The sequence below is a fragment of the Diabrotica undecimpunctata genome, chromosome 6, assembly GCF_040954645.1.
Source record: "Diabrotica undecimpunctata isolate CICGRU chromosome 6, icDiaUnde3, whole genome shotgun sequence".
NCBI classification, from domain to species: domain Eukaryota; kingdom Metazoa; phylum Arthropoda; class Insecta; order Coleoptera; family Chrysomelidae; genus Diabrotica; species Diabrotica undecimpunctata.
Genome location: NC_092808.1, coordinates 20,103,626 through 20,116,959, shown reverse-complemented (window position 1 = coordinate 20,116,959; position 13,334 = coordinate 20,103,626). Strand labels below are relative to the sequence as shown.

Here is a 13,334-nt window from a genome sequence, read left to right as displayed (position 1 = left end):
TTTTATAAAAATGATTTTAATCCTACAAATGAACATTAGAAACAACTTTAATTAACTTAAATATTGCTTTTTTTAGTTTAATGTAATATGTTTTAAGACTTTTTATTTTTATCAGAAACTGTGTATTTGTCATAACTTTTTGTTGGATCATAAGGCTCCCATCTACTGGCTGGAAAAATATGCTTGTTCCGTTCATACCAGCTCCTTAACAGCACTTTACCAGCATGAGAATCTTCTTTTTCTATCGAGGCATCACTGAGTAACCTAATGTCATCGTGTACATCGAACTGAAAGAGGGGCCCGCTTTTGCCTCGTGCCTAAAAATACATTGTTCAGAAATTAACACATCATGCGACGGCGGTCCGATAAGTACTTGGCCTCACCGCCCGATGGCGCCACTATCGCAAGGGAAATTTATTGCCGTACACTACGGTACATAAAAAACACATAATCGCACATAATTTCAGCTGAATCGGACTCATAGTTACATCGATTACAATGAAGTCTGCATGAAAGAGTGGCACAACTCAAAAACTGTTAAGTATATATATATTCGGTTTTTTATAACGTCTTACGACGTTGTCCGACTCCCAAACGCCACTGTATTCTGTCTTGAGTTAGGTGTTCATCCAGATTTCGAGCGCTAATAGCTTTCCTAACTCCCAGGTTCCAGCTCTGTGGTGGTCTTTCATCCCCCATTGGGCTCACATGCCCATACCATCTGAGCTGTTTTCTCTCAATATCCTCAACTATAGTGCCCTCTATACCCATTTGTTGTTTTATCACTGCATTCCGTATTCTGTCGGCTCTTGATATTCTCATCGATCTTCTAATGGCATCCATTTCCGTGGCTTCGACCTTTTTCTTATATTTTTCGGTTATTCTCCATGTCTCAGCTCCATAAAGTAGGCTAGTTTTAGATGTTCCATTTTCTTTTCTTTGATATTTCTTTACTCCATAGAATCAAACTGTTAAGTTTGGACAATAAATGATAAAAATTTGGATGTCATCAATTTTATTAAGTTTATTTTATCTCTAGTTCAAGGAATGTTATCAAATTTTTTTTTTTTAGGCAATCCTAATATTAGAAATAAAATAAATGTAATACAATTCAAGACATCAAAACTTGCGACGACATGAAGAAGGGTACTATTCCGAATTATTGGGTCAACTTGCAGAAAAAACGGCCCGATTTGGCGAAAAAAAGTGCTTGCTCGCTGGGTCAAGTGTATCCATCTAAAAGATTATGTTGAGAAATAAATCGTCACTTTTTCAAATTTTCGTTTTCTTTTGAAGGCTAAGTACTTATGGGACTATCCTCGTAAATGTTTGGTAAACTTACTTTTGTTACTATAAAATCGTAGAATGTATAATGATGAGGCAATATTAGATCCTCTTTTACATACATTAGTTGATCTGCCATGACTGTTTTTAATTCGGAAAATTCTCTTCTTAATACTTCAAGAACTTTTTGCAAAAATTGATATATGGAATTTCCTAAAATAAATAAAGTTAATATTTCTAAAATATGCATTTATAATTTTACATTTTCTTTTGGAAACAAGACGATGAGAAGTAATTATAAAAAATTACTGTATTATAACCAGATATTTCAGATAATTGATATAAGTCATGGAATAAGGATTCTTCTTTTGGATGTTTAGTCAGTTTCATACAAAGAGCTCAAAACACTTGGACACAATTATTCATTTACTTTAGAATACAGATTTAAGTTAATCATGAACGAATTTAAGTTCTTATTACTTTTGTAACATATACAGGAAATCTTTTTGTCAAGAATGTAGTAAAACTCATAAACAAGGTCATCCAAATTTGAACCTAATGCTGGTCTGCTTTGGGTAGTTTCACCTAGTGTCTAAGCATATGAAAATCATGTAAAATATAAGAAATTAACTACTTTAAAATTGAAAATTAAATTATGGTATGCATGTATAGTTGTGGCAATATATTTTAGAATGCTTTAAATGTGGTGACATTTGATCCCACCTTATCTTATCTTTTTTACAACTGACAGGATAGCTGTGTGAAGTTTTTTAGTTGGGAAACAATTGTTTAGTGAGTTAAAGCATAGAGTGTGGTTTGTTGAAGTTTAATTATTTTGAATAGTGATGTGGCAGCCATGGGATAATGTTGTTTGAAAATATTGAGTACAATAACAACACTGATTTTGTAGAAAGTGCCAGTGTGAATGTAGTTCCTAAAAAAAAGTAAGTACTGTAAAGAAGGTTCTAATGCATGCTTGCTGAAACACAGCAAGTGTTTCAATGTGTACAAAAATCTACATGAGAAATTCGACTTTGATGAAGAACTGTTGGTACAAGCAACTTCTGATTTAGATTTTCAGACTACAGATTTTTAAATCTATAGAAGCTGAATTTCTGAATAGTTATTTTATATTTTTCTACTTGAGTGTGGACTGTAATAAATATCATTTTTTCTGAATTTTCCCAAAAATGCTGGTTCAAAATAAAGACCTAACAAAGCTTTACATTGACTAGTCAGTGTCATGTCATTAAGTATGGTGACCATGCTATTACTGACACATCACATATAAATGATTCTGTATTACCTTTCTTTACTCGAACTGTTCTTCTATGTCCTGATCCATCCCAATAACTGAAAGTTATATCAATTTCTTCCTCTTTTAATTTTTCTTGCTGTTCAGCCCATTCTTGTCTTAGTTCTTCTCTTAGCTTATTTTCTTCCTCCTCCCTTTCTCTGTCTGGTAAAAAGCTAGTATCAACATTTGGGTTCTTTCTCACCTAAAAAGAGTTATATTAAAACCAATTAAAAGAGCAACATAAAAAGCAAAAAATTGTGTTAATTTTTTTAAGAACAAAGTAAAATGTCTTCCTACTTATATATAAATCTATAAGTATAAATAAATAACTGAGATAAAAAGTATCTGATGAGAAAAAATGAGTATAATATGGTGGACTATCGATTGGAGGTTTTTGAGAAAGTTAACTGATGCAGCATAGGGTCTATTCAAAATTAGGACAATATAATATATGTGAAATTAATTTGAAAATTACCTTCTTTAAATTTGATGAATCTATTTCTTCTTTAGGTCTTTTAAAATTACTTGTTTGAACTATGACTTGTTCCTGCTCATTATCATCATCATCACCATTTTCTTCTCCTTCTTCATCTTCAAGGTTGAAAGACAGTGCTTGAATCTAGAAGCAATACTTAAAACTTTTTATTTTAAACTGCAATTTCAATCAAGAAAACAAAATACAAATTTATAGTATATTTAACAACCTTCGCAAATTTAATCTAGAATTTTCATTATAAAACTTGAACCAGTGTAGAACAAATATTATTTTATCAAAGAAAACTAAAAAATACAAATAATAAAACTGTAACAAATGAAAAAATAAAATAAGTTGTTGATAATACAGAACCTTTTTTGTAGTTAATAATTAATTTTCTCTAACATACCTTACATTCAAGGACTTACATCAGTTTTGCATTATTGTATGTAAAATTTAGGGTTTCATAACATTTATTTTTAGCTAATTAGGATCTTGTATTTATATTCAAAACAAAACAAAATACAAATTATAAGTTTAATGTATTTATTTCTTAGAAATAGAAATGAAACATAAAGAACATAAAAAAATGTGTATCAACAAATTGCTTTAGTAAAATATTACTTGATAAAACTTTACTGTTCCAGAAATAGTTAAAATTTCTATTTTCACTGTTAAAAACTAAATAAAAATAAAAAATATTGTAATTACATACCTGTTTTTTCTGCTTATTTTTCTCGGCTTGTTTCGCTTCCATTTGTCTTTGTTTTTCCCTTTCTTTCTCAGCTTGTTTTTGAGCCAACTTCTTTTCCCTTTCTTTAACAATATTCTCTTGCTTTGCTTTCATTTCATCAAGGGTAACTAAACCTATGGTGGAGCTCTAGAAGACACAAAGTTAATGCTTTTATTTTTAAAATCAACCGAAACTTACTTTGAGCTGCTGTTCAACGGCATCGTAGTGTGTAGCAAATTTATTTTCAATATTGTTAAGTTTTAGATCCTCTTCAATTCTCTTTTTCCTGAGTTCTAAGTCTTGCATTTCCTTTTCGCGTTTTTTCATCAGCTGCATGGCTCTACCAGCTTCGCTGGCTGCTCCTTTGTAATGAGCCATCTTATTAACAGTAAAACACAACAATTACGTATGAATTAAAATAATAATCAATTGTACTTTACTTATTTTCAGTCATAACAAAAGGGAAAGGGTGAACTATTCATATACACAATTATCAAAACATAGCAAACGAAGACTAACGTCAACGTCAAACGATGTGCGATGTCATTTGTCACCTAACTTCAACTTTTGATGTATTGTTGGACCAGAGCAAGAACGGTTGACTACATACATGATACTGTTAGTCATAGTATCATGACTACATCTGTGTTTAGTGTTCTTGCCGTTCTTGGGACCAGAGTATATACCGGTCCAGCCGCTGAAGTCGGTTAAACGGTGGTGGGCTGAACGGCCTGAACGCACCCATTAATAGAATGGAAGCATGCGTCTGTGGCAGATTGACTGACATGACAGTTAACCTCCAGCCACACATGGGATGACTGTGCTACCGAGGTGAGGGTACGTAGATGGAGAAAAGAAGAGTAGCAGCTGATAGCTGTCAGAACACGATCACACGACGAGGTAACAACGAAAAGAACTCTTACAGTTTTCTTACTTGTTTTTAGTATGTAATGTAGTTTATTATCAATAAATCAAACAGTTTAAAGTGTTCCCAGACTACCTTGCTTCCCACAAACAGGCCACACGTCTATATCATAGATAAGAGGGTTAGGTCTATATTCGTTTGTATTGGTATATGCAAAGAATATAGACGCTTATAGCGTCTATATTCTTTGGTATATGTATTGAAAATTGAATGGAACATAAAATCAAGTTTAATAAAATGGAAGTAAAACAAGAATTTAGTGAGGAGACGTGTAAAGTAGAAATAAAGTATAATGACTTAGATGATACACTTCTAGAAGGCTTTAAATGTGAAATTAAGGAGGAATTGAACAGACAAAGTACACGTTATGGTACATATGATAATTTAGACTTAAAAGACTATACTACTAAAACTGAAATACACCAAGATATAAATAAACTGAACCAATTTGAAGAAAACCAAAAAACTGAAAAAGGTAAGTAAGTTAACAATATAAGTAACAAGTAGTATATAGGAATAGGATAGAATAGGAATTCAATATTTAATTTCATCTCTTACTACACAAGTACAAAAAGTTTTATTATTTAAATGGAATTTACTCAATACAGACATTGGAGAAACTTAATAGGGTCTTTTAATTATAACACACACATAGAATAGATACACACAAAATTAAATTACTATTACACACATACACTGAAAAAAAAGGGGCTGTAGATTTGTGAATGATACCTGAATCACTTAAAAAATTAGAAAAATGCACACAAATGTTTGGCAAAGTATGTTTCCAACACAAATTTCTAAACTCATAAGAATACAATAAAAATGAACCATTAGGCTTAGTTTTTTATTACCTCTGTTTTTATGCATATAATTTATTATTTTGTTAACATTCCTATGGTATTATTAGTTTATTATCGACATTTTTCCCCACCACCTATGAGGTAGAGTCTGGAGTCTAGAGTCTTTATCTGAATCATTTGTATTGACAATTCAGACCTACATTTTACATTTTAAAGTACGACTTTAAAATAATATTGCCAATATTGATGAGTTGCGTTCCTGAGACTACATTACTTGTAAGATAGTTCATTCGATTACAAATCAACTTTAACTTGAGAATATCCTTCAGAAAAAATCATAGCGTGACATTTGTCTTTAAAAAGACAAACACATGCCATGATGACAGTAAAAGTCTCCTGTTAGTGATTCCATAGTAAATTATGAGGGAAAATCCAGGAAAAAAACCTCATAATACTATCCCGACATGGTAAGAATTTGGTCGTGCATTTAGTTTACTTTCAAACACCAAATTCTGATTTTATATGTTTGTTATTTAAAAAACATAAATGATGTATCCTCCATATGTTACCGACTTACTAATGCTGGTATTTTCCTTTTAATAACTTTCTCTTTTAATATGGGTAACCAGATCCTACTACATTTTGCCGAGGAATTTGCAACACAATTGGTCTCATTTAGCATAATTAGAGCCGCTTCTTTGATTTTTCTCTTTTTACCATCCGTTTCTTTTAGGACTACATTGATTGATTGTTGTATCGTGTAGTCAGTCATGAGCAGTGCAAGGTCGAGGTCAATATTCACTTCAAATGATGTCTTATGATGTGTGTTTATAATAAGTATTGAGTTTCCTTTCCATCTTTATTTCGTTTATTATTAGGTATTTGGGCAGTGTGAATTTTGTTTGTAGTTAACGAAACTAGAAAGAAAAATGGCGCCACCCAAAAGCAATGTTTGGTTGCATTTTAATAAACCTAATTTTTGTAAATTTTTTTTTAATTGTCTTGAATAGCTCGTTTTCTAGAAGGAGCCTAAGTTAACATCTCAAAAAAAAAGGTGTCCCATGGTGGACACTAATTCTCAGGATTGGTACATTTTAAACAAAAAATTTCAACGGGATTACATAAAGAAAGCGCTTTTGCAAAACAATCAACCACTTTTAATCGAAAATTAGAATAAAAAATATCAATCAAACATATCTTCTTCTTTAAGTGCCGTCTCCCGATCGGAGGTTATATATCATCATCACTATCTTTACTCTATCTACTGCTGCCCTGAAGAGTTCTATAGAACTGCATTTAAACCAGTCCCTTAAATTCTTCAACCATGACACTTCTCCTATACTCCTTCCTCCTCTTAATCAGACCTATATAGATATTAATCAGATATAGACCACTTAGTTCAATCAATGCCTCATACAGTGAGTATATAAAAAATCAAGTAAGAGCCACTCGATATTAATTTTTTGACAAAAATGACGTTGAAAATTTTTTTATAATATTATCAAATAATAGGAATATTATAATATATACCTCCATAAATAAATATTTAAAAAAATATTTGTCCTTCTAGTTGTTTAATATTTTTGGCCATTAGTATATTTTGTGTCTGTATTTATTTTTCTCTTGTAGTTAATTGTTTATAATTGGTTTGTATTTTAGGTTTTACTCAGGAGGAAAATAAAATGAAAATTGTGGAAACATTTTGTGAACATTCATCCCATAAAGAAGACTGTACGAGTCTACACGCCAAAGAAAAAACTGTAAATAAAAATATAAAAGTTCAGACTAGACAGAGACTTTACAAATGTGAAATTTGTTTCAAACAATTTTCTAAAAAACATATTTTGAAAAAACATTTGAGAGTGCACACTGGAGATAGACCTTATAAGTGTGAAATCTGTTTGAAGCAGTTTGGTGAAGCATGTAGTTTAAAAACACATTTGAGAGTACACACTGGAGATAAACCTTATAAGTGTGAAATCTGTTTTAAGCAGTTTGGTGTATTAGGTATTTTGAAAAGACATTTGAAAGTTCACACTGGAGAAAAGCCTTACAAGTGTGAAATCTGTTTAAAGCAATTTAGTGAAGCATGTAGTTTGAAAAATCATTTGAGAGTACACACTGGAGAAAAACCTTACAAGTGTGAAATCTGTTTTAAGCAGTTTAGTGAAGCGAGTACCTTGAAAAGACATGTGAGAGTGCACACTGGAGAAAAACCTTACAAGTGTGAAATCTGTTTAAAGCGATTTGTTGAAACAAGTGCTTTAAAAGTACATTTGCTAGTGCACACTGGAGAAAAATCTTACAAGTGTGAAATTTGTTTTCGGCAGTTTAGTGCAGTAGGTAATTTGAAAAAGCATTTGAGAGTACACACTGGAGAAAAACCATACAAGTGTGAAATCTGTTATAAGAACTTTAGCTCGGCAGGTATTTTGAAAAGACATTTGAAAGTGCACACTGGAGAAAAGCCTTACAAGTGTGAAATCTGTTTAAAGCAATTTAGTGAAGCATGTAGTTTGAAAACACATTTGAGAGTACACACTGGAGATAAACTGTACAAGTGTGAAATCTGTTTTAAGCAGTTTAGTGTAGTAGGTGTTTTGAAAAGACATTTGAAAGTGCACACTGGAGAAAAGCTGTACAAGTGTGAAACCTGTTTTAAACAGTTTAGTGAAGCAGGTGCTTTAAAAATACATTTGAGAGTACACACTGGAGAAAAACCTTACAGGTGTGAAATCTGTTTTAAGAACTTTAGCGAAACAAGTCATCTGAAAAGACATTTGAAAGTACACACTAGAGAAAAACTTTACAAGTGTGAAGTTTGTTTTCAACAGTTTAGTATTGCAGTTAATTTGAAAACACATTTGGATGTACACACTGGCAAAAAACCTTACAAGTGTGAAATATGTTTTAAGCAGTTTAGTGAAGCACATGCTTTAAAATTACATTTGAGAGTACACACTGGAGAAAAATCTTACAAGTGTGAAATTTGTTTTCAGCAATTTAGTATTGCAAGTAGTTTGAAAACTCATTTGAGAGTACACACTGGAGAACAACCTTACAAGTGTGAAATTTGTGTTCAGCAGTTTAGTCAAGTAGGTAGTTTAAAACGACATTTGAAAGTACACACTGGAGAAAAACCTTACAAGTGTAAAATCTGTTTTAAGCAGTTTAGTGAAGCAGCTAGTTTGAAAAAACATTTGAGAATACACACTGGAGAAAAACCTTACAAGTGTGAAATCTGTTTTAAGCAGTTTAGTGAAGCAGGTGCTTTAAAAATACATTTGAGAGTACACACTGGAGAAAAACCCTACAAGTGTGAAATTTGTTTTAAGAAATTTAGCGAAGCAGGTCAGTTGAAAAGACATTTTAGAGTTCACACTGGAGAAAAACCTTACAAGTGTGAAATCTGTTTCAAGCAGTTTAGTGAAACGGGTGCTTTAAAAGTACATTTGAGAGTACACACTCGAGAAAAGCATTACAAGTGCGAAATTTGTTTTAAGCAGTTTTCTGCAAAGGTTTATTTGAAAAATCACTTGAGAACGCACACTGGAGAAAACATTTGCCAAGTGTGAAATTTTCTTTAATTTGTTTACTATATTAGCAGATTAAAAAATCATTTGAGTGTGTTTGTGGAAGTCTACTTAGTATTTACTAGTTAAAGAAACGGTTTCCAAACATATCCCAAATATATTTATTAAAGATTATATACAATGATTAAAATTAACTACCTAACAAAATTACTGTAATCCGAATAAAAAATATCAGCCACTGGTGTTTTTTGTAATCATTGAATTATTTTATTAAATTTTCGTTTACGTGTCCTGACAGTCTGTTTCAACTCAATGTTTTAATTCTGAAATACAAACGACTTAAAATAAAATGCTTTTTGACACTTACATCCAAATTGAAATTTTCAGTAAGTTCGGGAATTATTTCCCGACATTTCACATTCTAGAGTTCACCTAAAAATATTCAGAAAACATTAAGAAACACATAATTGTCACACAAAATACCTAGGTTGTTTCCTTCTCTAATAATACTGTTTTTTAATATTTTCTCCACTAATCTAGCATTAAGTAATTTTTACAGGGTTCCTCTACTCTTCTTAAAAGGGGAGGTACTAAAAATCAATTTTCAACATTCTTCTATTCTAATAATTCTGCCATTCTTTCAAAATCATCACTAGTAAAATATATAGAACTATAAGGGGTGGGAAATAAGATTCTCGAGAATAAGGTTTCATTTCGTAATTACTTCACTGTAAATAGATTGCAACGCAAAGGTTGAGATAAATAATTATAAAACACATTACTTGATGCGGTGTAATCCAATTAAAATAGAACAATAGGCAATAATACATTATTAAAAACTACATTATGCAGTTCAATATGAAGGTACATACAGTCTGTCCCAAACCCTTCTTTCAGTGCGTCACTAATTTTGACGTCATACAGGATTTTAAGAAAATACTATTAGGTAATACTTTTTAGAATAATTTAAAACTTAATTCACGAACGGCAAAAACTGGTAATAAAGTCCCAGCCTCTTTTTCTAATTGAAAATAATTTAATGATTTTAATATTAGTCTTTGTTCTTTCTCGGTATATCTCGGCATATTTAAAATTTTTTTATGACAATAAATCCAAAATTAAATTTTCACTGTAAAATGTCTGATAATACTAACCTGGAATGACAATTATCAGTTGACATTGTGAAATTACTGTCACGATCGAGACCATCTACGTCAAATTATATTTATGCGCATCATTGATTGGATATCTATTAAACTTCAACCAATTATAAATACATAAGTAAAATTCGCTTTAATATGCAAATACCCGTGAACGATACATAATTTTCATAGTTTTATGTACAGTCCATCTAATTTACTTACCGTTGCACGTCATTATCATTGACAGAGATCGAAGTTGCCAAAGTATAAAAAAATCCTGAATCCATTTTAAATCAAATAGGTCACATAATTATTGCAAAAGTGGATTATACAACAAAAATTAATATTTAATGTAAATAAATGGAAACAAAACAAGAGTTGAAAAATAATCTTGTTAAAAATAATTTGAGCCGCTTGTATGCGTCGTATACAGATGTAAAATGGAATACTTGGAATGGAACAAAAACAACACTTTCTTGATTACTTATTAACATTAGTCAACACCGCAACTGTAAAATAATTGTTACCAATTTATGCCAAAATATCACCTTCGTTCGATTACAGTTACATTGTGTTCCGAACAAAAATGTTCTTCATAAAAACGCTTTATAATGATATTTTATTATAATAAAAGTGGCTGGAAATTACTATACAACCAAGCACACGTACTCATAGCCAATATTAATAGTAAATAAAATAGAACTTTGCCAATTATCGACAATCAATATTTATTTATTTACACCATATAATAAATAGTTATGTTAAATTGTAAGAACTAAAATATATACTATCCAAAATTTGATGGGTTTAGTATACGCTTCCATTATTTAGAATAATTCTTCTTTTTTTAAAGAAAGAAGTCTGCAATAGTAGGATACTGGAGCTATTAATACTGAGAAGTAGGAATTGTTGTGTTGTAGATTTCCGACAATGAATCTGTCAAAATATGCCCGAGCTAAGCGAATGGAGTATACGTATGAGTTTCGTATTATTAGCTGTGTTAGGAAAATATATATATATATATATATATATATATATATATATATATATATATATATATATATATATATATCTACGGCATTAAGTGAACTCCGCCCATGTTAAAATTCAGGTTCAATTGAGCTCCGTGGTCAAGTGGATACCGATATACGGAGCTCACTTGACAATTCCGTAATATTGGTTCAGTCGATTCATCAACATGTAGAGTTTAATAATTTATAAAAAATTTTTGGAGCCCGTAAATACCCCTGTATCATAAATGTATATCGCTTAGTTCACGTGTATATATTATAGGGGTCGTTCAGATCTTCTTCATTGTATATTTGAACCATACGTTTATCGGTTTAAGTAAGCTCTGAGAGTTTGGCAACTGTGCGATTATACCGTATGTTTTCAACATATACCCTGAACGGTTTATATGGGCTCCTTATTTTTATCTACTGTTTGTAGACAGTGGAATGTCATACGCATTACACTGTGTAACAGAGGATATTATATTACCTGGTATAACTAAGTACTAAAATGTAACTGGTTCTTTAAAAAACAGGTATGTAGATACAAAAGGATTTGGGCTTATTATTGAATGGAATGTTCGCTTGCATCGAAAATTTTATTTTTTCTGTATTTTTAAAGATGTTGTTTTTTTATTTAATATAATTTTATTAGTTCAATTAGTTCAAGAAATTTCGTAATATATTTTGTTTACGTGAGTATGTCTTTGTACATTTTATGTAAGCATCTGAATAATAAAAACTACTTTTATTTTATCCAATCTTCTGCGATATATTGTATAAAGCTTTTTTAATATTTTAGTTCTGGTCTTATTTGTGTACTACATATGATATCTTGATAGAAGGTTATCTCAAAATAAATATGGTTAAGTGCTACAATAGATATTTTTGTGTTAAAATTAATAGAAAGAATGGTTAATTTGTCTAACAAGGTAAATTCGGCAGCAGAAGCATATAGTACAAGCGTCTATGTTTTAAGGGCGGAAGGACGTGCGCCTCATTTTTAGCTGACAAGCTTGCGAAGAATATTATTTCTGGTCCTCAATTTACCTTTTAGTTTTAAACAATAATCTGTGACTGACCCGGTGTAATACAAACTATTTTCAAGGAATTTATAGGAAGTCTACAGTTCAATGATTTTATGACAAGATTGGATGTTCAGTTTTGTGAAAACGTCTATGTCGAGGAAATTGAAGGAGCACCCACGAGTTTTTCAGGGGTTTTGGCTGAAAATTGATTCATAGTTTATTTTTATTGTGCAATAATAGGTGTCTCGTCTATATAATAGAAGTCCTAGTATCTACCGGTATGGATCGTTTGTTTGTGTAAATGTTATACAGTGTAGGTGCCTTTATGCTACCCCAAGCGAGACCGTTCTTCATCTGCTATTCTTAACATTGAGTGATACAAAAAATATTCTCTTGTGTAGGCATACGCAAATAATATAAGTGAGTTTGTTATCTAAGGGGATATCGTATAGTTTTTCGAGAAATATTTTGTAATTTAAGGTGTCGTAAGCGGCATTTGGATTGAAAAATACCACCCCTGATACCCGATATTTTTCGTACCCGTCTTTGATGTGTTGGGTAAGATTTAGCATTTGTAATGTACCTGATCTTCCCTATCTATAGCCACTTTTGTCTTTTAATTTGAGCTTTTCTTCAAATATCGGTGAAATCATATTAACGATCTTGTGCAAAAGTATTTTAAATAGCTGACAAAATAAAGATATTGGCCGATAGTTTTTGTGGTCGTTGGAGTTTTTGCCAGGTTTAAGCAAGGTAACAACTTTGGCTTGTCTCTAGATTTTGGGTGTTTCCATAATTTGAATACAGTTGTTCATCATCCGGATAAGCCATTGTGGTGTTTTTGGTCCAGATTTCGTAATAAGCTTTGTGCTCAGATCCTCAATGTCGGTAGTTGTATTATTTTTCATTAAATATGTAGATGGTGGATCCAAGCTCAACATCGTTGAAAGTTTCTCTGAAAGCTGACTGGTTTTGTCCTTTCTTACTTTGAGTTATTCTTTGCTTTTTTTCCAACAGAGATAGCATGTCTATATCTATAATGTGGTTTTCAGCGATAAGCTTTATTCCAAATACCCTACGTTAGGCCCTATATGTGTTTCCTGC

The 13,334-nt window shown here is 31.3% G+C and overlaps 2 protein-coding genes across 2 annotated transcripts; one reads left to right on the top strand and one right to left on the bottom strand.

Moving 5' to 3' along the window:
* On the bottom strand, window positions 1-4,302 carry LOC140443265 (protein FAM50 homolog). The gene is made up of 6 exons (XM_072534412.1): window positions 3,988-4,302; window positions 3,772-3,936; window positions 3,057-3,200; window positions 2,591-2,783; window positions 1,343-1,497; window positions 1-317 (listed from the first exon to the last, which is right to left on the bottom strand). Exons 1-6 carry the CDS (start codon window positions 4,165-4,167, stop codon window positions 93-95), a joined length of 1,062 nt encoding a protein of 353 aa, XP_072390513.1. The 5' UTR covers window positions 4,168-4,302; the 3' UTR covers window positions 1-92.
* A 133-nt stretch (window positions 4,303-4,435) lies between these two features.
* Window positions 4,436-9,142, top strand: LOC140443264 (uncharacterized). Its single transcript, XM_072534411.1, has 2 exons — window positions 4,436-5,189; window positions 7,177-9,142. Exons 1-2 carry the CDS (start codon window positions 4,925-4,927, stop codon window positions 9,090-9,092), a joined length of 2,181 nt encoding a protein of 726 aa, XP_072390512.1. The 5' UTR covers window positions 4,436-4,924; the 3' UTR covers window positions 9,093-9,142.
* Window positions 9,143-13,334: the final 4,192 nt, after the last annotated feature.

Excerpts from the sequence above, each read along its gene's own strand:
- LOC140443265 (XM_072534412.1), bottom strand. The coding sequence starts at position 4,167 with ATGGCTCATTACAAAGGAGCAGCCAGCGAAGCTGGTAGAGCCATGCAG. Across the intron at positions 3,201-3,771 it reads AAAATAAGCAGAAAAAACAG|ATTCAAGCACTGTCTTTCAA; the intron begins GTATGTAATTAC and ends TATTGCTTCTAG. Across the intron at positions 2,784-3,056 it reads ATTCATCAAATTTAAAGAAG|GTGAGAAAGAACCCAAATGT; the intron begins GTAATTTTCAAA and ends AACTCTTTTTAG.
- LOC140443264 (XM_072534411.1), top strand. The coding sequence starts at position 4,925 with ATGGAACATAAAATCAAGTTTAATAAAATGGAAGTAAAACAAGAATTT. Across the intron at positions 5,190-7,176 it reads AAACCAAAAAACTGAAAAAG|GTTTTACTCAGGAGGAAAAT; the intron begins GTAAGTAAGTTA and ends TTTGTATTTTAG.